At 49.7% G+C, this 21,320-nt stretch overlaps 1 protein-coding gene and 1 pseudogene across 1 annotated transcript; both read left to right on the forward strand.

Annotated features, from left to right (window-relative positions):
- The first annotated feature begins 2,777 nt into the window (after nucleotides 1-2,777).
- LOC107305206 lies at nucleotides 2,778-10,418 on the forward strand. Its single transcript, XM_040528584.1, has 4 exons — nucleotides 2,778-3,518; nucleotides 3,767-4,629; nucleotides 5,366-8,820; nucleotides 8,955-10,418. The coding sequence occupies exons 1-3, from the start codon at nucleotides 2,778-2,780 to the stop codon at nucleotides 8,286-8,288; spliced, it is 4,527 nt and encodes a 1,508-aa protein (XP_040384518.1). The 3' UTR covers nucleotides 8,289-8,820; nucleotides 8,955-10,418.
- A 5,990-nt stretch (nucleotides 10,419-16,408) lies between these two features.
- LOC107305244 lies at nucleotides 16,409-19,412 on the forward strand (annotated as a pseudogene).
- Nucleotides 19,413-21,320: the final 1,908 nt, after the last annotated feature.

Here is a 21,320-nt window from a genome sequence, read left to right on the forward strand (position 1 = left end):
TTTTACGAATACATTTAACTATTCATCTTCATTATCTAAATTTTTTTTGTTATTCGTCTTATTTGAAAATTTTGTGTAAGTACATAAAATATAGGTCACACTTAAACTATATCTAATACTCTTTCCGTTTTATAATTTTCTTATAATGTTTGATCATTTGTCTTATTCAAAAAATTATGGAAATATCATTTATAAACATAACTTGTCATTTTTTACATTTGCACTAAATTTTTGAATAATAAGAAATGGTCAAACGTTGCAACCAAAAAAATCAAACATCTTATATTATGAAACGGAGACAGTAAGTAACCAAATCACAATAAAATAAAGAATATTTTTTAATTACGTGAATTTTTAAACAAAATAAACAGTGAAATATATGTCCAAAAAGATTTCTGTTTTGCCCACGGCAGATGGGCTTTACGTGGATCGTGATCCTCACCCCCCCCCCGCCCCTCCCCCCGGGGGCGCCCCCGGGTCCGCGACGGGCGAGAGCGACGGCGGCGTGCGAGCCGGCAGCGAACACCGGCCACCCGTGCTCGCACAGGCTATCTCCACACGAAGACGAAGTCTCATCTCTATGGCGACGATGCCCGTAGAGTAATTATGACTTCCTATCTCCGTGAACACAAGGTGCTCGACGAAATTCCCCCCCCCCCCCGGGTCCGCGAGCAATGGTATCGGCGCAAGGACCGGAGAGGATTGACGTCTTTGTCGCAATGCCGCGGCCAATAGAATGCCGAGAGAGGGGTGGACGCTTCTCGCGGCTGAGCTCGGATCCACGGCCAATAAAAGCTCGGTCTTGTGTTGAGCTGAACAGATTTGGGGGCGGAGACTCACACGGGGTCTGGGTCTCCGTCGTCTACCATGACATCTGGGCCGGGACGAATAGACGATTGGATTGGATTGGAGTGGAGGACACACGTTTTGGTTTTTTAATGTTGGTTTATCATCTCGACTTCTTTCTGTGCAATTTTTCACTAGCAAGAAGCCAAGAATGCGTCCTTCATTTCGATATTATTTTAAGCTCGCTTCGACTTCATTACTGGATTTTGGTGCAAGGAAATATACTCATCTTGTCTTATGTTGCACAGTTGGGAGTGGGTTCTGGTCGCGCCCATCCACGCCAGTACAGCCGAGCAGAAGGTGTTTGTTGAATTGTCAAGCCGAAAGCACACCAAAGGCTTCCGGGCTCCCGTCTCCGGACGCGTGGTCTCTCATGTGTGAGTCATCTTCACTGCAGGTCGGAATTTCAGATAGCTTACTAATATTCTAAATGCTGTGCCACATCCAGTCTTCTGTTTGTCAATGACGATTTACGATTTATACCATTTTCGACAAGGTAACCACCATAACTTTGGGTTCTGATTATTTGTAGATCTCTTTTGGACGACCGACTGACTGACTGAGTGTATTACCTTTTGTCTGCGACTAGTCTCCGCACACTTTCGTGCATACACAAAAGATTTGCATGTGGTTGTCTTAAGAAGGGGAAAGCACCACCCCCTCCGCCGGCGATGGCTCCCCCGCCGGCGCCGTCCATGACACCCCGCCCTTTCCAACGCCCAAGCAAGCTGTCCGCTGCGGCCTGGCCGTCTCCCCGCCCCCGTGTCCGCGATTCAAGCTCCGTTCAGCCAGTAAGTGCAGCGTCCTGGATCTGCTTCTGCCCTCCCCGCCCGCTGCGAGCGCCCAGATCTAGAGGGCCAGGAGGCGACCAGGCTCTGGCGGCGCAGGGCCTGAAGAGCAGAGAAGCACCGCGTTCCTTTGCCGAGGTAGTCCGCACGGGAGACCCGTTTCCCCACCCTTGACGAAGAGAGTGTTCCGATTTCAAATCGGCCGAGCTGCCCCCCAAGCAGCAGCACCACCAACCCAGATTGAAGTCAACCATTACTATCCCTGTCCGGAGCAACTACCACCCTAGCAACCTCAACTCTCCCCCACGCCGAAGTACTGCCTACTCGGCTACCCTGCTACAGCGTCACATCGCCGGTCGGGAGCAAGATAGTGGCATGACGAGGGATCCACCTTGGATCCCAGTCAGGAAGTGGCATTGGTGGCGCCGGGAGAGGGCTTCAAACTCCCCCCATCTACCGCCTTCAAGCCAACGCCACCGACCGCATTCAACCTTCTTGGCTTCCCACCACGCCTCCTGGCTGAAGACCGCCGGGAGGTGTTTCAAGTGCCTGGGCAGAGGCCACCAAGCGGCGCAGTGCCGAGATCCAACCCGCTGCTTCTCCTGCTACCGGTTCGGTCACCGAGCACGAGCTTGCCGGCAACGCCACTCCCGTGCATCTGCCAACACCGGCAAACTCGATATCTCCTCTACCTCGCGCCCATCACCTGCCGCTCCTCCCCGGCTGTCCCCTGGGCCGGGACAGCTAACCATGGCATAGCTCGGCGACCTGAACACACGCCCAGAAGAAGATATCTGCTACATCCCGTCTTCTTATGTGATCGACGAGGAGCTGAGGGAGTAGGGGAACACTGCTGTGGTGACCTGTGCGATTCGTGCTCCGCCGTCCATAGGTCCCTCGAAGATCGAGAAGGTGATCCTGGAGGAGTTCAAGCTCCGCCGGGGCGAGGTGGCAGTCTCGCTCCACCACCTAGAGGCTTTCCTGATCAAGTTCTAGCATCGCCGTCAGTACGAGGAGGCGGTGAAGAAAGGTTTCGCCAAGCGCCGCGGCATTGAGGTTCACTTCATCAAATGGCGCAGCCTGCAAAACGCCCTCGGTGCCGCTCTAATGTTCAGAGTGCGCCTCTGCCTGGATGGGGTCCCAATGCACGCTTGGGCAGCGGACGTGGCCGAACGGCTGATCGGCCGCTCCTGCGCCCTGGAGCAGATCGTGACGGACCTCGTCCATCCCGTCGAGGCTAGGAACACGCGCACGATCAACCTTTGGGCGTGGGCGGCAAACCCGAGCACCATCCCCAAGCGGGTGTGGCTGGGTTTCACAAACCGCGCCAAGAACCCCCAGTCAGAAGAACTTTTTGTTCAAGACAAGCCGCCAGAACACTGGCAACGGGGTGTTCGGCACCCTGTCCTCTTTCACCTGGAAGAAGTCCATGACTACACGGTGGCTGGAGTGGTGCTGACAGAGGAGACCACTTGCCAGCCAACGCGGCGCAAGCTACCCCCATGGTCCCTAGGAGTGATGGATGGTGAGCCAACGCCGGCGCGGGCCTTTGAGACTTTCCAGCATCATCTGTCGCCGCGCAATCTGTCGGTCCATGCACGCTTGGGCCAGGATGGCATACGAGGTGACCGGATGGCAGGAGTGGTTGGGATCGCGACCACTGTGACGACGGTCGCGACGACGACCATGAAGATGCAGCAACTTACAAAGGAAGACGAGGTCACAGTGGGCAACGAGGGGATCGCCCGCATCGGCACCAAACCTATGAAGACGACCACCCAGACTTTGGTGGCTCGGGATGGTGGAAGCGGGATCACCATGATGATGACGGCGACGACCGTCAAGGCGGCCGGGGCCGGGACCTGGCTCGAGGCTTCTTCAATGGCAACACCCGGTCTCGGAGGGATCGCACACGATCTCCGCGGCCGCACGACAAGGAGTACAATGATCGCAGCGGAGGGAGACGCACCCACGGTGCTGGGCCGATAGAGGCACAGCATGGCGACGGCGAGCTCTTTGGAGCTGCTGGACCAAACAGCCAGCACGCGCCTGACCCGGCGCAACAGAAAGAAATTGTTGCCATGGTAAACAAATTCCATTTTCTCCTAACCTTGAACTCTTCTCCTGTGAAGGGAAAAGAAGCAAGCAGCTGCTGCCAGGAGCTCACCGTCCTGGAAAAAAGCCAGGATCCTGTGCAAACAGGGAATGAAGTCTGGTCCCCAAAGGCCATAATCCCGGCGAAGCGAGTCTTTGAGCGCATTTTGCAGGACTTAGCCTTGGTGCATGGAGATTTGGAGCCAATGACGACAGAACTCGACGGTGTGGCCGTGTCGATGTTGCAGGACACCGGGGCGGGCGACATTGGCCACATGGATCACACGGCGGTCGATGATGATGAAGAAGCCGCCTCCAATGCCGAGCTGCCGCCACTGGACACGGTGGTGGTCAACATGACGACTGTCATCGATCAAGCGACAAGGGATGTCGACACTTTGCCGCCCAAGCCGAACGATTCCACGTTGCCCAAGTTGATCATGCAGGTCAATGAGCTCTTCGTGCCACCACCAAAGCCAATCATATCCACGTCGCTGGCTACAACAGGTGCTGTTGTTGGTCGACGCACCAAGCCACGGCTACTGCCAAGCTCCACCAACACTCGCCGTAGTGCCCGCCTCGCGAGGCAACCGGCACTGACGGCAATGGAGCGCTGCCAGCGCGTCTTGCTAAGGCGCATGGGCCTAATGCAGAAGGAAGATGATGCTGCCGCCGTACAGGAAGTCCTGGCCCAATACGTCGCTATGTTTGATGGCCCCTGCCGCCGGACGTTATCGCAGCACTCACGGCGGTCTTCGGCATCGACAACGACGACAGCAACAACCCCGCAAACGCCATCGTTCGAGTCATGGGTGAAGGGATCGCAGATGCGGTCGAGGAGGTGGAGGAGGCTCTTGCCTGATACCCACCGAGGAAGAAAGTGGGAGATCGACAACTCCATGTATCGTCACACTCTTCAGTTATCGTTTAGCTTTTGTGGTTGGGTCTTCGGCGACCTGTGTGCAGCGAAGCCAGCGTTGAAAAACTACTGCACTATGCTTCTTATTTTCGTCACATCATGTATTGCCGATGTCGGCCTAGGGACACAAGAACGTCTTATTTGCTTCCTGCTTGAATCGTTGAGGCCGGCCTGGGTTCAAGTTAACCCCTCTACTCTTCACTTCTCAAGACTCCGCGTGCGCTCGCACAGAGCAGTGACAGCGAGGCCATGTCTAAAGGCGGGGGAGAACCAACCGACCACTGCCCCGGCCGGAAACACAGGCCAACCATTTTGGCGGCCATTAGCCTAAGGGCTAACCCAGCGACCTGGTGCTGTAGTTCATAATGATGCAAAACCTTGAGTTAATAAACTGGAACGTGCGAGGGCTAAACTCGGCGGCAAGATGTAACGTGGTGCACGAGCTAATGCGGGAAATGAAATGCAATCTAGCATGCTTCCAAGAAACAAAACTCCAAAATATAGACGGCCATCTAGCCCGATTCTTGGGCGGCTACCACCTAGATAGCTTTGCCTTCAAGCCAGCATGAGGAACAAAAGGCGGAATCCTCCTGCTTTGGGCGAGTGCAACAGTTCACATCCAACACATGCGAATACAACGCTTCTCCATATCAGCAAAAGCAACGATCATCCAGTCAGGATCTACATTCACGCTCACATGCATCTATGGACCCACAAGGCACTACCTAAAAGATGCTTTCCTCAGACACATTAGAAGACTGAAGCCAAGCCCAGGAGAGGGCTGGCTACTCCTCGGCGACTTTAACATGATCTATAGGGCAAGAGACAAGAACAACACGAATCTGAACCTCGCCCATATGAATCGCTTCAAATCGACCCTGGACCACTGCGAGCTTAAAGAAATCCACCTGCAGAACCAAAAATTTACTTGGAGCAATGAGTGGCTGAGGCCGACCTTGGTGAAGCTAGCTAGGTGCTTCTGCAACGAAACGTGGAATTTAGCCTTCCCAAACCACGTTCTGTATGCCCTGCCAACAGGCCCATCAGACCACTGCCCGTTGATTCTGTCAAACGCCGCTGTCCACGACAAACCACGAACCTTCAAGTTTGAGAATTTCTGGACAAAAATCCTAGGTTTCAAGGACGTTGTCGCCGACGCCTGGAACAAACAAACAGCACACACAGAGCCGATACACCGGCTGAACCACAAGCTACAAACAACAGCTCGGTGCTTGAGAAAATGGTCAAGAGGAATATGCTTAGAAGCGAAGTTACAGTTCTACATGGCCCTAGATGTCATCCAGCGGCTTGACACCGCGCAGGAGCGAAGAGAGCTAACAGCCGCAGAACGTCGGTTGAGGGCGAGCCTCAAAAACCGTCTCCTTGGCCTGGCAACGATCGAACGAGCATGCAAGAGGCAAGCTTCCCGAATAACAAACATCAGAGAGGGAGATGCCAACACAAAATTTTTCCACCTAAAAGCTAACACGCGCAGGAGGAAGAACAATATTCAAATCCTACGCAAGGAGAATGCCTGGGCAACATCTCACGAAGACAAAGAAGCAGTGATTCACGACTACTTCGCTGCAATAATGGGCTGGCCGGAGCCGAGGACATGTGACCTCAACTGGCAAGAATTCCACACCCCACCAGTGGACTTGTCGCACCTCGATGAGCCATTCACAGAAGAAGAAATCTTAAAGGCAATCAAACAAATGCTGACCGACAAGGCGCCGGGCCCAGACGGTTACACGATGAACTTTTTCAGAGTTTGTTGGGCCATCATTAAGGAGGACGTCGTGGCGGTCTTCAACGTGATCAATAACCTTAGATGTGCAAGTCTAAACATGCTAAACTCGGCCAACATTGTGCTAATCCCCAAAAAAGGAGCAGAAGAGGTGGCGGATTTTAGGCCGATTAGCCTAATCCACAGCATAGCAAAAATCCTCTCCAAACTCTTAGCATTGAGACTACGACCACACATGCACTCACTTGTATCTATCAGCCAAAGCGCCTTCATCAAGGGTAGAAGCATACACGACAACTTCAAGTACGTTAGAAACCTTGCAAGAAGGTATCACAAAACCAGGCGGCCGATGCTCCTGTTCAAACTTGACATTACGAAAGCGTTCGACTCGGTCAGATGGGACTACTTGCTTTCCTTGCTACAACATCAAGGCTTCCCGCAGAAATGGAGGGACTGGATCTCAGCCATCCTTTCTACTTCCACCTCACAAGTCCTCCTCAACGGGATCTCAGGGGAGAGAATACAGCACGGAAGAGGCCTAAGGCAAGGCGACCCGCTATCGCCTCTGCTCTTCATCATGGCAATTGACCCGCTTCAATGGATCCTCTCCAAAGCAACCCAACTAAACGCCATCACCAAACTGCGAGACAGGGTGGCCTGTTTACGAATCTCGATGTACGCCGATGACGCGGTGGTCTTCATGAACCTAGTCAAGAACGACGTCCAGACCTTCACTAGCATTCTCAAGAGCTTCGAAGAGGCTACGGGGTTGATCACAAACATGCACAAATCCCAAGTTGCAGCAATCAGGTGCCACAACATAGACATCGACCACCTCCTAGAGGGTGTCCCCGCCATGCGGGCACAATTTCCCCTGAAGTACCTTGGACTACCTCTAGTCTTAGGGAGGACGCGCAAGACAGACACTCAACAGATACTGGACAAAATCATGGCAAGAATCACAGGATGGAGAGGCAAAAATTTAGGACCGGTAGGAAGGTCAGTCCTAGTCAAATCAGTGCTAACAGCACAGCCGATCTATCTTCTCGCAGCCTTAAAGATCACCAAGGAGTCCCTAAACCAAATTGATGCTAAAAGACGAAGGTTCCTGTGGGCAGGGACGGGAGACATCACAGGGGGTAAATGTAAGGTTAACTGGGAAAGAACATGCATGCCAATAAAACAAGGGGGCCTGGGCATGCTGAACTTGGAGAAATTCACGAGAGCCCTTAGGCTGAGATGGCTCTGGCATGAATGGAGTGACCCCGCTAAACCGTGGGTGGGGATGGACACACCGTGTGACGAAATGGACAGAGCATTATTCGAGGCGGTGTCGAAAATAACGATAGGGGACGGTAATACCATCCGCTTTTGGAACTCCGCCTGGCTAATGGGGCGTAGACCAAAGGACGTGATGCCATTGGTCTATGCGGCATCAAGTAAAAGGAAGAAAACTCTACGAGAAGGCATTACAAATAACGTCTGGATCGCTGACCTCAAGCTAAATAACAGTACCAGCCTCACGGTAGAGCTGATTAACCAGCTGATCGATCTGTGGGGTGCGACCCAAGAGATCCTACTCCAGCAAGGGGTTCTGGACCAGATCACTTGGAAGCTTTCGGACCATGGCGAATACTCCACCTCGTCGGCCTATAAAGTGCAATGCTTGGGATCTACAGATTCCAAACTCAACAGCCTCATTTGGAAAGCCTGGGCCCCTCCAAAGTGTAAATTCTACGCTTGGTTGGTGACTCAAATAGAGTGTGGACCTCAGATAGGCTTGCGGCTAGAGGTTAGCCAAACAACGGAGTATGCCCCCTTTGTCGCACGACGGACGAGTCAACAAAACACCTCCTTGCCCATTGCAGATACACCAAAAGAATCTAGACGATGACAGCTACGTGGGTGGCATACCAACAACTGGACCCAAGACGTTGGAACCCCACCGAGAGTATTCAGGAATGGTGGGAGATGTTATCCAATGCTAGGGGAGTACCAAAGAAAGGATTACAAACCCTTATCCTTCTATTCGCCTGGGAAATCTGGAAAGAGAGTAACCGGCGTGTCTTCTATAGGAAGGAGACCTCGGCTACTAGCCTCATGGCAAAAATTAAAGACGAGGCCAGAATTTGGTCCATGGCGGGCGCCAAGAGGCTTGGAGACTTAATTGCTCCTAACATGTAGAGCCCAACGTGCATGTTTATCTGTCTCCCCTCCCCTTTCTCTTTTGTTCTCTTCCACCCCTAGGGGCTTGTACTCTTCTCCACCTTTATTAATGAAATAGCAGAATCTCGTGCTGATTTCTTTCAAAAAAAAAAACAAGAAGGGAAAGCACAAGAAGAGAAGAGGAGGGGAAAAATCAAAGTTAGAAGCTGAGCTAAAATCTCACAAACGAGGGAGCATAAACTGCTGGGTTACCACCTCAGGTTCTCTGTTGCTGCTTGAAAATTCGGTTGTTTTTCTTTCCAGATCGTCCAAGTTACTATGGCTAGCAGTACCGTGGTTTCTTTTCCACCGTTTGGCTATGAAGGCTCAACTTGCTTCTCTGTGTCTTTGACAGGGTTACTGATCATCCGTTGATGGGTATTGTCTTTTACCATCTACTTGGGTGGAAGTTAATTTATCCACATAACTTTCTGGAACCTGTTTCAGAAGAATTGCTTTTGTTCTACTAGGACGGCACATCTCTAGCAGCAACAGTCTGACCTGATAACTAGTCCTGAAAGTGAGCAGCCAAGCAGAGGAAAATGGGTATTGCGCATCTTGCAGGGGTGGATGCGGTTAAGCTTGTCAGGATGATTGTGCAGGCAGCCCAGAAGGTTCACCACAACAAGAAGACCTGCCAGCAGCTTGCCCATCGTGTGCAAATAATCGGCGACATTCTGAAAAAGCTTCAGAATTCAGAGATGATGCAACAACCAGAGATCAGGAATGGACTGAATGAGCTTGAAGAGATCTTTGCGGGACCATCCCCAAACCGGGGTGGCCAAATTCATTAAGGCAGAAGAATTTACAAGTTGTTTACAAAGGAATCGACAAAAGGTTGCCGATAACACCTAGTTCGTCACAGGCGACAAACCGAGCGGCCGAAAAAACAAAGCTGACTACTCACTAATAAATTTAAGTAACCCCGCCATCTTCGAGACCTCTATCTCTTCCCTGATACCATGCACCGTATCACCAACCGAGGTGAGCTTCTGGTTGAACACTCTATTGTTTCTTTCCTACCACACCATCTAGAAGGTTAGTTGGACAAGAGCATCAAAATTTTTTCTGTACACCGTCCGGCAACAAGATCTTGCTTCCAGCCACCAATCTCCCAGCGCAAGGCCCCTCTCTCCTGGTAATGTAAAGTCTAGTTCCACCCAACTTCTTAACCTTGTCCAGACCTCATTAGTGAAGCGACAATCAACGAATAAATGTGCACAACTCTCTTGCGCTGCCGAGCATAGCCTGCACCCCGCTTGATGTGGCCATCCTCTTTGCGCTAGATTGTCGGCCGTGAGACACCTCCCTCTTTCCGCCAGCCACATGAAGAACTTGATCTTGGTCGGTACATGCGATTTCCAGTTGATCTTTCCACACACGACAAGCGTATTGGCGGCGAAGAAAAACTTGTAGGCTTCTGCCACGGAAAAACATCCATTGGTTGCCGTTTTCCACATTACTGCATCTTCCTGTTCCGGGTTAAGCATCATTTGCTGGACCTCGTCCCAGACCGCGAAGTACTCGGCAATGGCTACGTTTGATGGGGCCCCCTTTATGTCACGCACCCATCTGTTGTTATGCACACCATCTGCTACAGTCAAGTTGCTCTTCTCTACATGACTGAACAAACATTTCCTGGAATTCATGATGCTTCCGCCCGGAAGCCAGTGTGCCTTCCAAAAATTAACAGTTGTTCCATTGCCAACAATGAATTTTGTTGCTAAGTAGGACATATTTTCCATCTGTTTGGGCTGTCTGATCGGGAATTTCGCCCATGGTCTATCCTTTTGATCATGCTGCAGCGCCAACCATTTCAGCCGCAGGGCCTTACCGAATAAATCAAGATCTTTGATGCCTAGCCCACCATTCTCGACCGGCATACAGATCAATTTCCACGCCACCAAGCAATGTCCTCCATGTATCTCCTCCTGCCTTTTCCAAAGAAACCCTCGACATTTACGGTTAATCTCCTTCAGTGCCCATTTTGGCATTTCCAGTACTGACGGCAAGTGCAGGGGCAAAGCGAAGAGAATAGATTTGATGAGGATTAGCCGGTCTCCTGTGGATAGGAACTTTGGTTTCCATCCAGCAATTTTCTTGCCAAATCTGTCCAGCAAAGGTTGTATATCTGGTTTCGTTAGTTTCCGTAAAGAGAGTGGCAGTCCCAAGTAAGTTATGGGGAAAGCCTCCACTCGGCATTGCAAGATATTCTGAACCAACTCGGCTTCCTTTTGTGAGCATTGGATTGTGGTGATTGCACTCTTGGTAAAGTTGACCCATAGGCCTGTTGCCGATCCAAAGAGGTCCAAAATTGCCTTCAGTCCGTAAGCCTCAAGTTCTGTTGGCCGGAAGAAAATGACGGCATCGTCAGCATATAAGGAGATTGCCGACGCCACCCCCTCGATTCGGCTGAGCAACCTGTGCTGTGTCGCTCTTCTGACCAGAGCTTGCAGGCTGTCCATTACCATGACAAACAGCATCGGTGAGAGTGGATCCCCTTGTCGCAAACCCTTGGCTGGTATAATAGGATCACATTCAAACCCGTTCATACAGACCGTTGCTGAGGATGTTGCCAATAATGTACAGACCCAGGTGCACCATCTAGGGCCGAAACCCCTGAACCTGAGCATGTTGATCAGGAACTGCCAGGAAACCGAGTCAAAAGCCCTGGAGATGTCCAATTTGAGAAGGATCGTTGGCTTTTTCCTGGTATGGCAACGCACTGATAATCCCCTGACAAAGACAAAGTTTTCATGCAACGTCCTTCCTCTGATAAACGCTGACTGGTTATATGGGATCAGTTCTGGCAGCCTTCTTGCCAACCTTGTGGCCATCAGTCGGGTGATTAGCTTGGAGAAGCTATGAATGAGGCTTATTGGTCTTTAATCTTTGAGTAAAGCCGGTGCTTCCCTTTTTGGCAACAGGATTATCATTGCTGTGTTCAGCTTGTGGAAATTTTGTAAGCCGCCTGAGGCGAACTTGTCAATAGCCCTGAGCAAATCCCCCTTGATCACCTCCCAGCAAGTCTTGTAGAACAAACCGGTGTATCCGTCAGGACCGGGCGCCTTATCGCTGGGCATCTCTTTGATCGAATTCCAGCATTCTTCCTTAGTAAACGGAGCATCTAGGTCAGTGAGGTGTGCCCTCTATATCTGTAGTTCCTGAAGGTTTAAATTGGCACTGCCATCTCTGGGACCCGGCATCATTGCCTCCTGGAAAAAGGTTCTTGCCATCTCCAACATATCGAGATTTGTGGTGGCTCGCAGCCCTCCGTGTTCAAGAAAGTGGATTGCTAGTTTTCTTTGTCGTGCTTTAGCCTTGAGTCTGAAAAAGGCCGCGCTGGCCTCCCCATCTTTGAGAATCCTTATTTTCGCTCGCTGCCTTGCCCTGATTCTTTCCAGAGATGCCAAGGCCAGACATCTGCCCTTCAGTATTGAACGAAATTGTCGTTCCGAAGGTTGAAGCAGCCTGCATTCCTGTGCCACGTCTAACCGGAGGATGATCTCACTAGCCACTTGGAACTGCAATCTCAGTTGACTGATGCGTCGCTGGCCCCATGATCTCAGCTTTCGGGATAGTCTGGCCATCTTTATATACAAGGTCACAAAAGGGTCTTCAGTATGTATCGGGATGCTCCATGCTTCCTGGATTACCTGACCGAAACCGTCCAGCTTGATCCAGAAGTTTTCAAAACGAAATTTCCTTGGTTTATGCAAGTAGCTACCACAAGCCAGCAAGATCGGGCAATGGTCTGAGACCGACGAGCTTAGGGCCTGCAAACTCATCTCCGAGAACAATTCCTCCCAACTTGCCGTCACAAAAACCCTGTCCAACTTGGCTAGAATTGGTTGTTGCTGTTCGTTACTCCACGTGTAACGTCTGCCAAAGAGGTATACTTCCTTGAGCTCCAGCTGATTCAGCTTGTTTTTGAAGGCATTCATCAACCGTCTATTTACTCTGCCGTTGCTCTTATCTGCCACGGAGGTGACTAAGTTAAAGTCTCCGGCAATTGCCCAAGCCGGTTGACAGATCCCTGCTGCTGTGTGCAGCTCGTCCAGAAACATCAGCTTTTCCTGTTCATCTTGTGGGCCATAAACTGTTGTTAAGAACCATTCTCTAGCAGTGATTAGCTCCTTGATGCGAACTGAGATTGACCAAGCCCCCGAATGCACCAACGTGGCAGCAAACACATCACTTTTCCAAGCCAAAATAATCCCCCCTCTTGTCCCTTGGGCAGCCAAGAAAACGAAGTCACTAAAAGCGGGTCCACAAGTTTGCCGAACAGAACACACATCAACTTGCGACAATTTAGTTTCCTGCAGACATACAATGGCGGCACCAGCACTAGCTACCACCTCCCTAACCGCCGCCCTTTTTGCAACATTGTTGAGACCACGCACGTTCCACACCAACACACTAAAAGCTAACATGGATAAAGAAAAGATACACAACAGGCTCCAGCACGCCCCCTGCTACAAAGCTAAGCCTCAGAAGACACAGGCGCTGCCGGGCTGTCCACGGCGCGACCAGCCAGGAGGGGGCTTGACGGCGGCACCATCTCGACGCCCAGCAATTCTGCCAGCGCCTCCAGGTTAGATGCTGACAGCGGATTGTTGAACAGGTTGACGAATTTCCCCAGTGCGGCTTGAGATGGCTGATCTTGCTCCCCGATAATCCCCAGCTTCTTCATGGCAACTGTCTGTGCCTTGGTGATTGTGTGTTTTCTTGCGCCGTCTCCTTGAAGCAGAATCCTTGGGCTACGGCGCGGTTTGAAACCATCCGGCACCGTGAACCGCTTGCGAGTTTCGGGCCGCATCGGTGGTGGTGGCGTCCCTAGCACGGATGGCGCCGTCGTCATAGTGCAAGCATCAATGAAGGAGGAGATCTGCATGGACATGTGCGGCGGCAAGTTTTCAAAGGCCGAAGCTGTCTCCCCACCCTTGTGGCCCTCCACTCCCTCCAGCTGGGCCGGATTCATCTTCTCAGCTTTATGGGCCTCCTCGCCCCCCACCTGTTGAGGGGGCTGCAGGCCGCTCTCACGGCCCAGCCCAATGGTGGCCCCCTCATGTAACAGATCTGCCGCTTGGGCTTGGCCAAGCGCCTGTGGGCCTTTTCTCCTCCTGCTAAAGACCACCAGCCCCGTCAACCATTTGTGGCTCAACCGGGAACACAGGATTAATCAAATCTCCCGCCTCCCTGTCGAGCTCCAGCCCCGAGACCGAGATCTTCTTCCCCATCGCAATCTCTTCTTCTGCGTACGCCATTAATGTGACAGTGCCCTTCTCTTGACCGGTCGGAGTGAGGTGAGTAAAAGAGGCAGCATCAACTTGTAGCTTTCGGACCAGCTCCCCAAGGCGACCCTGCGCCCTGTCTTGGTGTAGTGCTGCTGGGACGGAGGCAGCAAGGAGGGCGCTGACCTCACCCCCTGTCCCCACCGCCACGTCTGCACCTGTCGTGCGTGGCCCCTCGAGCAGCAGCAAGCGTGGGCCCCGCGAGTGTGAGCCGTTGCCGTTCACGGCGGCATGGACGCCGCCGACCGGGGCGTGATCCCCGCCGCCGGCCACCAGAACCATCCCCTGGGCGGCCTGGCCGTTGCCACCGCCGCTGCCCGGCAGGACGACCGCCAAGCTGCCACCGCCACAATCTGCCGGAGTAGCATGGTCATCATCGCCACCGCCGCCCTCCAGGGTGACGTGCTCACCGAGGACCGCGTTACCGCCGTCGCCGCAAACCATGTCAGCTCGGTCGTCGCCACCCGCCGCCGGGGCAGCCTGGTCGCCGCCCGCCCAGGCGGCGTGCTTGCCACCACCCGCCGCCGGGGCAGCCTTGTGGCCGCCCACCAGCGCAGCGTGAACGCCGCCGCCCGTTAGCACCGCATGCACACCGCCTCCGTCAGACCGGAGCACCTCGTCCTCTAGGCTTTGTGTGACCGCCTCCGCATGGGACCATGGTAAGTGTAACCTAGCTTGCTGCTCAAGCTGGAGCGTGGGTTCTTGACGTTGGGCGCGGTTGTCATCGCCCTGCCTCCGATATGTAGACAGAGTCGGCGACATGCGATGGAACGCCCGACGCTGAAGGCCGCCCGCAGTCCTGGCCGATGAGCCTCCGAAGGATTGGCTACCCCCCATGCTAGACCGATTCGGTCCTGAGCCATCAACCCTTCCCGGAAAGCACTGGAAGATGTTGCAGCGCGGTTGGCGCGCCTTCTCTCCTCATCATCGTCGTCATCTCTACGAATAAGATCGTAGTAGGCTTCAAGGCCGTAGGGCTCAGGGGACGGATCAGTGACTTCGAGGACATGAACGATGAGGTTGTAGTCGAGGCAGTTCTTCCGTGGCGGTGATGGCGGCTGTGTCGGTGACGCGGCATTGGCCATTTCGCTGTGATGGCGAATCCGGAACTTGCAGGCGGACCTCCTTGGGGATCAAGTTTGGTTGAGCCGCCCAGGCCACGACCTCCAGTGACCTCGCATCCGCCGGCGGCAGTAACTCCACCAAATGGCAGCGCCACCCCGCGAGCAGGATACGGACTGCAACTTCCTCCCAGGCGTGCGCCGGGAGGCCCTCGAGGCCCAGCTTGACGAGGTACTTCATCTCCGAGCTTCCTGCTGCCGCCCGCTTGTTCCACCGGCAGAAGTCGATCCGGCAGCCCTGCACCCACAGATTTCCGGAGAAATACATCACAGTCCGGTGACAATCATCCGGGTTTGCAAAAGTGATAAGGAAGTCGTCGGGGGCGCAAACCTCGACCCGCACCTCTTGCCTGCGAACTCCACAGTCCCGGCTGAGTACGGCGACCAGCATCTCCGGCGAGATGGCTTGTCTGTTGCCTCTGACCGAGGCGAGCAACGCATGGGATCCAAGGTACGCCTCCTGCTCATGCATCCCTGCCGTCCAAGGGATCGCGCAGACGCGAACGCCCGATGGACGGAAGCTAGGATCTCCGCACCGCGTCATCTTGGCCCGGGCTGGTACGACCTTCTTCCGGCTCGGCCGCGTCGGTGAAGCGGGTTGCGTGGCACTCGGTTGCGATGCCACCCGAGGTGTTGTTGCCGGCCTTGGCGGGGGGCGTGTTGTAGGATCACTGCGGGATCTATCTGGGCACTCCCGCTCAACATGGCCGGTGAACCAGCAGTTATAGCATCGCCGTTCACCTCCGCAGTCCAGCTTCCGGTGACCTAACCATAGGAATTTAAAGCAGCGCCCCAGCAACCAACGAGGAACTGGCTTCGACGTCTTGAATGCGCTGCGGTCACCGGCGGTATTTGGCCTGTCCTCCCGCCTTGAATGCTGCTTCCTCTTCTTCCTGCTCCCAACTTCTGTCCAGTCGTCTTGAATGCCAATGTCCTCCCTGGTCCTGGCTTTGGACCGAGCCGCCGGGTGGCTGGCAGCCACCACGATGTCTCTCCAGGTTGGCATCCAGTCGAGAGGGGGTGGGCGCCGGGGCCGGAGTGGCCTCCGGCGACGGGAGGGTGGACGCCGGGGCCGGAGTGGCCGTCGGCGGCGCTCTCACGCTCTCACCTCCAGGAGCTCGGTTTAGGGCTTGTCTAGCTTGAAGAGATCTTGCGTGACGCGTACGTGCTTGTTACATCCAGTGAGAGAAGCAGCTACATATACCACTTCTTCATGGGTGGGAAACAAGCTGATCAGTTCCGTGTTCTTCAGAATAGGATAGATTCCTGTCTCCAAGTTTTCCCACTTATCAGCCACATTAACACCACAGATCGTCTAGACCAAATTCTCGAAATCATACAACCTCGATACTCACAGATATCGTAATTGGCAATCCATGGAGTGAATTCTGATGATGGCATCAACTACATTTGGTGAATAAGATAAATACATTTTAAGCCATAAAGGTCAATGCCCCCATTTTTGCATGTGGTCTAAAGACTAGTGAAAAATTATGTAGGAATAAAAAAGGAAAACAGAATATTCTGTAAGTAAATCTCCATAACACACCTATAGCGGCCTGATTTAGTTATGCTTTTTCTCCACATGTATCAAATTTGACCTTTCCTGTTGTTTACAGATCATTATTAACAGCACACTGATACTATAGTGAGTATAAGGCAACTTTTCTGTTATTTCGAAATTTCAGACTCTAAGAGTGGGGCCAAGACTGTTCGCAGTTTGCTCAAAATCTAGTTCTACCAGTTGCTCACCTCCTGATGCCAGGTTAGGATATGTGCTACACATTTCTTTGTGCCATTTTTTTTTCTTTAGTGAGGATTTCTTGACTTTAAAGCTGTGGTGGTAGTTTGCATCCTCAGTGATATGGCAAGTTTTGAGTTTCCTTAGCAGTAAGCACATAATAATTGCAGTCTGCCACATAATTTAGAACCTTGTTAAGCAGTTCTATAATTAGTTAGGTGACAAATCCATGTTAAAATGGTACAATATGCAACCCTTTTGCTTGCACCGATCTGTATCCATAGGTTACATTTTTCATCTGTAAATAATCATATAGAATTGTCTGTTCGTATTATTTTTATATCCCAAAGCATTAATTGTATAATCCTGCATTGGCAGGATTAAAGCGCATAGTGAATTTGAAAGATGCTCTCTGGAATTGTGTTGTGGAGGTATGTCCCGTTAAACAGTAAAATGAAGGAAGCTATTAGAGTTTTATGAGTACCAAATAGAATTATTTTGTATGTTCCAAAGCTCTTTTATCATGTCACTGCAGCATCTGGCAAATTCAGTTTGTCCCAGTTGGTTGATGCTACAAAAAACGTCTGTGACGAAAATCAAATTGGGCAAGGTAACATTGGCTGTGTTTACAAGGTAATCTCTCCAATACCACAAAAGAAAAAAAAAATGCCCTGCAATGAATTCACTCAGCTTCTATTAATTTGAGATGTGCTTCTAGGGCAGTTGGCAAAAGCGTTTGCTGGTGAACGCTACAGCCTGGGTTCGATTCCTGAACCTCTCACCTTCCGCCTGGATTAAATGAAGGGTTAAAAAATATGTACTTCTCCTTTCTTAATTCCATTGGATGGCTAGCTCCTTCTAGCCATTCCAGCTTTTTAGCTTCTATTAATTCGGGTCAGCGATATTATCTAGAATATGTAATTTGGATATACCAAAATAATATGATTTTTTTATATATGTCTTACAAAATTAAGTGACCGAAGTGACATCTTACTAACTTTGCAAAGTAATTCATTTTCTTATCTCTAGAAGGGTGCTTATATTGTTGTAGTGTTTCTAGCGAAAGAGGACAGTACTTGATTAGCAAAGTGTGGATTCTATATTTTGATATCACAAGTAACAATTCATTTGTTTTTCCTGCTGCTATTCATGTGTCTTCTACGATTCTAACTCATGCTTCTATGTCCATGGAATATGGACAAACATTAGAAATTACATTATAATATAATTCAACTCTGATGTAGGGTCAACTGCATATTTTGCTTGCATTCAGGGTCAATTGCACGCTGGACTTGAGGTTGCTGTCAAAAGATGTTTTGAATTACCTTCATCACCTAGCCAAATGGATTTCCAGGACCTGGAATTTCGAAATGAGATTTGCTTCCTTAGAAAGCTTCAGCACGCCAATATAGTTAAGCTTTTGGGATGTTGTATTGAGGGAACAGAGAGGATCCTGGTCTAATGAGTATATGCTGACTGGAAGCGTCGACACCTTCATCTTTGGCATGTGTTTATCTTCACCTCAATTTTGGAAAAAAAATTTCTAAGCTTAATTAATGATCTCATTTGTGTTACCATTTCATAGGTGCAAGAACAAAAGGTTGAAGCTGGACTGGTCTACGCGCTCTCGGATAATCAATGGGACAGCCGAAGGACTGCTTTATCTTCATAAGTACTGCGGACTACATATTGTACATGGAGATTTGAAGCCAAGCAATATTCTTTTGGACTCCAACATGAATCCCAAGATTTCTGATTTTGGCCTGGCTAGAACGTATAGTCCAGGTGTAGATGAAGAGCATGCCGATCGCATCGTGGGGTCGATGTAAGATCTTATCAGATTGATATATATATCACAATTTTTTACATCCCAGAAGGCTCTTTTTTCCTTCTTATTTTCTAATCTCTTGATTTTTTTTCCCCATGTTTCAGTGGTTTTATCGCTACAGAATGTCGGGGAAGACGACTTCTCTCAACCAAGTCCGATGTGTATGCCTTTGGAGCATTGCTTCTCGAGATCATAAGTAGAAAACGATGCTTTTTGCTTGCGACCGGAGAATCTGGAGATGACTATGGATATCTGAACAAAAGGGTGAGCAAACCTTCCAAAAATTGTCTTGAATTTTGAAGATAACCGGTGTCCATGTCATCTTTTAACAACTTGCACTAGCAAATGCCACTATAATGGGCAATCTGTGATGAGAGCTTTTTTCCTTGCCCCCTTCCTTAAGGCATGGCACTTATGGAGAACAGGAAGATTGATCAAGCTTGTTGATTCACCCTCAAATGATGAATCTGAGACGGTAGAGATACTAAGATGCATTCAAATAGCACTGCTGTGTGTGGAAGAGAACCCTGCCAACCGGCCCACTATGCAGGAGGTTGTTCTGATGCTAAGCTGCCAGACTGCTGTGCTGCCTACACCTCGTCGTCCAGCTTACCTAAGGACTGAAATTGTGTCCACGCACACATAGCACAGCGTCACAGCATTTTCCACAACGGCAACTTATATTGGTCACGTTTCATGTCTGTATATTCAGCTGTCAGATTGTCAGTACACTCTTATTCACTCTGGGTATAAGAGAAATTCTATAGTACCAAAATTTTAATGTAAAATTTAATATCTTTTGGTATCTACTCAAGAACTGTAAAATTACTCCGGATATAAATATTTAACATTTAAATTAAGATTTGTTCAATGTTTTAAAATTTCAAGCATCACTATTTTCTCAAATACTTAGTTGAGAAAATAGTATACAAATATTTGTCTTGAAAGTGTTATGTAATAGCATAAAGTTATTAGATTTTATAAATTTATTTTGATATAAAATTGATAGTTTGAACTTTAAAAGTTAACCAAATCTTACCATAGATGTCAAATATTTATGACGGGAGGGGAGTATCACATGTTTCCTTTTTCAGGGGACTGGTTTGTATTTTTTTTCTGTACCATAATGTTCTAGTACTGGACAATACAGTAGAAGCAGAAACATGCATGAATGTTCATATGTTTCTTGCATGGAACAATTTTCAGTTAATTGCTTAGTGAGTTTCGTTCTGCAACATGGCACCGTCAGCAGCAACCATCTTCGTTCAGGCGTAGTCGACCCCGGGCGTCGTTTGCGAATTTAACTATTTGCCACTTTTAGATTTGGCTATTAGCCAATATCCTTTTTAAGATTGCATTTATTATTTTGCTATTAGAGAGAAGTTTTTCTTTTTTTTGCCACTTTCTGCACTATACACTATCACATATGCATGCCAAAATAAAATAAATGAGCAAAATTACCAATATATCCCTGATTGAAATACTATACACGTCATGTTTATTAGCCCTGTGCAGTGGAGATAAAATCAGAAAATAAATTGAAATATAGAAAGTAACTAGTTTGACAAATAATTTTATTAATACGGTGGAAATAGTTTCTTATGAGATTTAATAATATAATTATTTATTAAAAAGATTTAAAAAAATACTGGAACAATGAACAAACGTCGGCCTACTCTCGTCAAGCTGGAACAATGAGCAATGGGAGTTGCTTTTCCCGGAATGCCTACTCCAAGCACTCGGCGCGGCGGGCTCGGACCACTGCCCACTAGGCCACTACTGCTCTGCTGCGGCAACCTTCGCTGCAGAGGTCGCCGCTTCAAGTTCGAAAACTTTTGGGTGCACATCGAAGTATGGCAACGGGAGGAACAGTCATCGGACCCGTTCAGGATTCTTGATGTCAAGTTAAAAATTAAGAACGGCTTCAACACTTCGTAGCTGGGGACAGAAAAAGATCAGCGATCTCAGACTGAAGCTGCAGATGGCAAACGAGGTGATCTTGCGCCTGGAGGTCGCTCAGGATCGTCGCAATCTCCTCCGACCTTGAGCGACAACTTCGGGCAGCACTTTGTTTATCATCATTTATTTTTTAACCTTGACTTTTAGATCGTTAATAACACGTATATGAAAGTTTTATTTATAAATAAATGCGCCGTGTGCCAATTACCCTGTATGCACCGTTAAGCTTAGCTATTAACTCTGACATGTTTAGCCGTTGAAACAGTTGTCCATGCGAGCAGCGAGAGCTTGTTGATTGCAGAGATGGGCATTATAGATAAAACTTTTAAGTATGTCTTCTTAGTAATTTGAAAGTAGAAAAATCTTCAAAATCAACTCTAACGTAAGCTTTTGAATTCAAAGCCCTGGCAACCTGCGGCTTGTGAGGGCTCCCTATCCCTGAAATTCTGAATGCGATAAGATGCTGATCTCATATTCAAATCAGATGCAGCTGTTAAATATTTCAGGTAACTCGTCCCCACAAAGGCATGATTTGACAAAAAGCCATGCAGCATTGCAGCATCTTGTTATCTATTGTAGAGAAAATTCAATCATTAAGATCGAGGTTCAGGTATGAACTATCAGGACGTTAATTAGGCTAAATAATAATACCACGACTTCTTTAAAATGACGAACTAGCAGGGCGTTAATCAGTGGGCGCACTATTGGCGTTTGTACGCCTTTTTCTTAAGAAAACAAAGACGAGGACAATGGCGATTTGTGAAGAAAGATGGAGGTT

This window comes from Oryza brachyantha, chromosome 11, assembly GCF_000231095.2.
Source record: "Oryza brachyantha chromosome 11, ObraRS2, whole genome shotgun sequence".
Classification (NCBI taxonomy): Eukaryota; Viridiplantae; Streptophyta; class Magnoliopsida; order Poales; family Poaceae; genus Oryza; species Oryza brachyantha.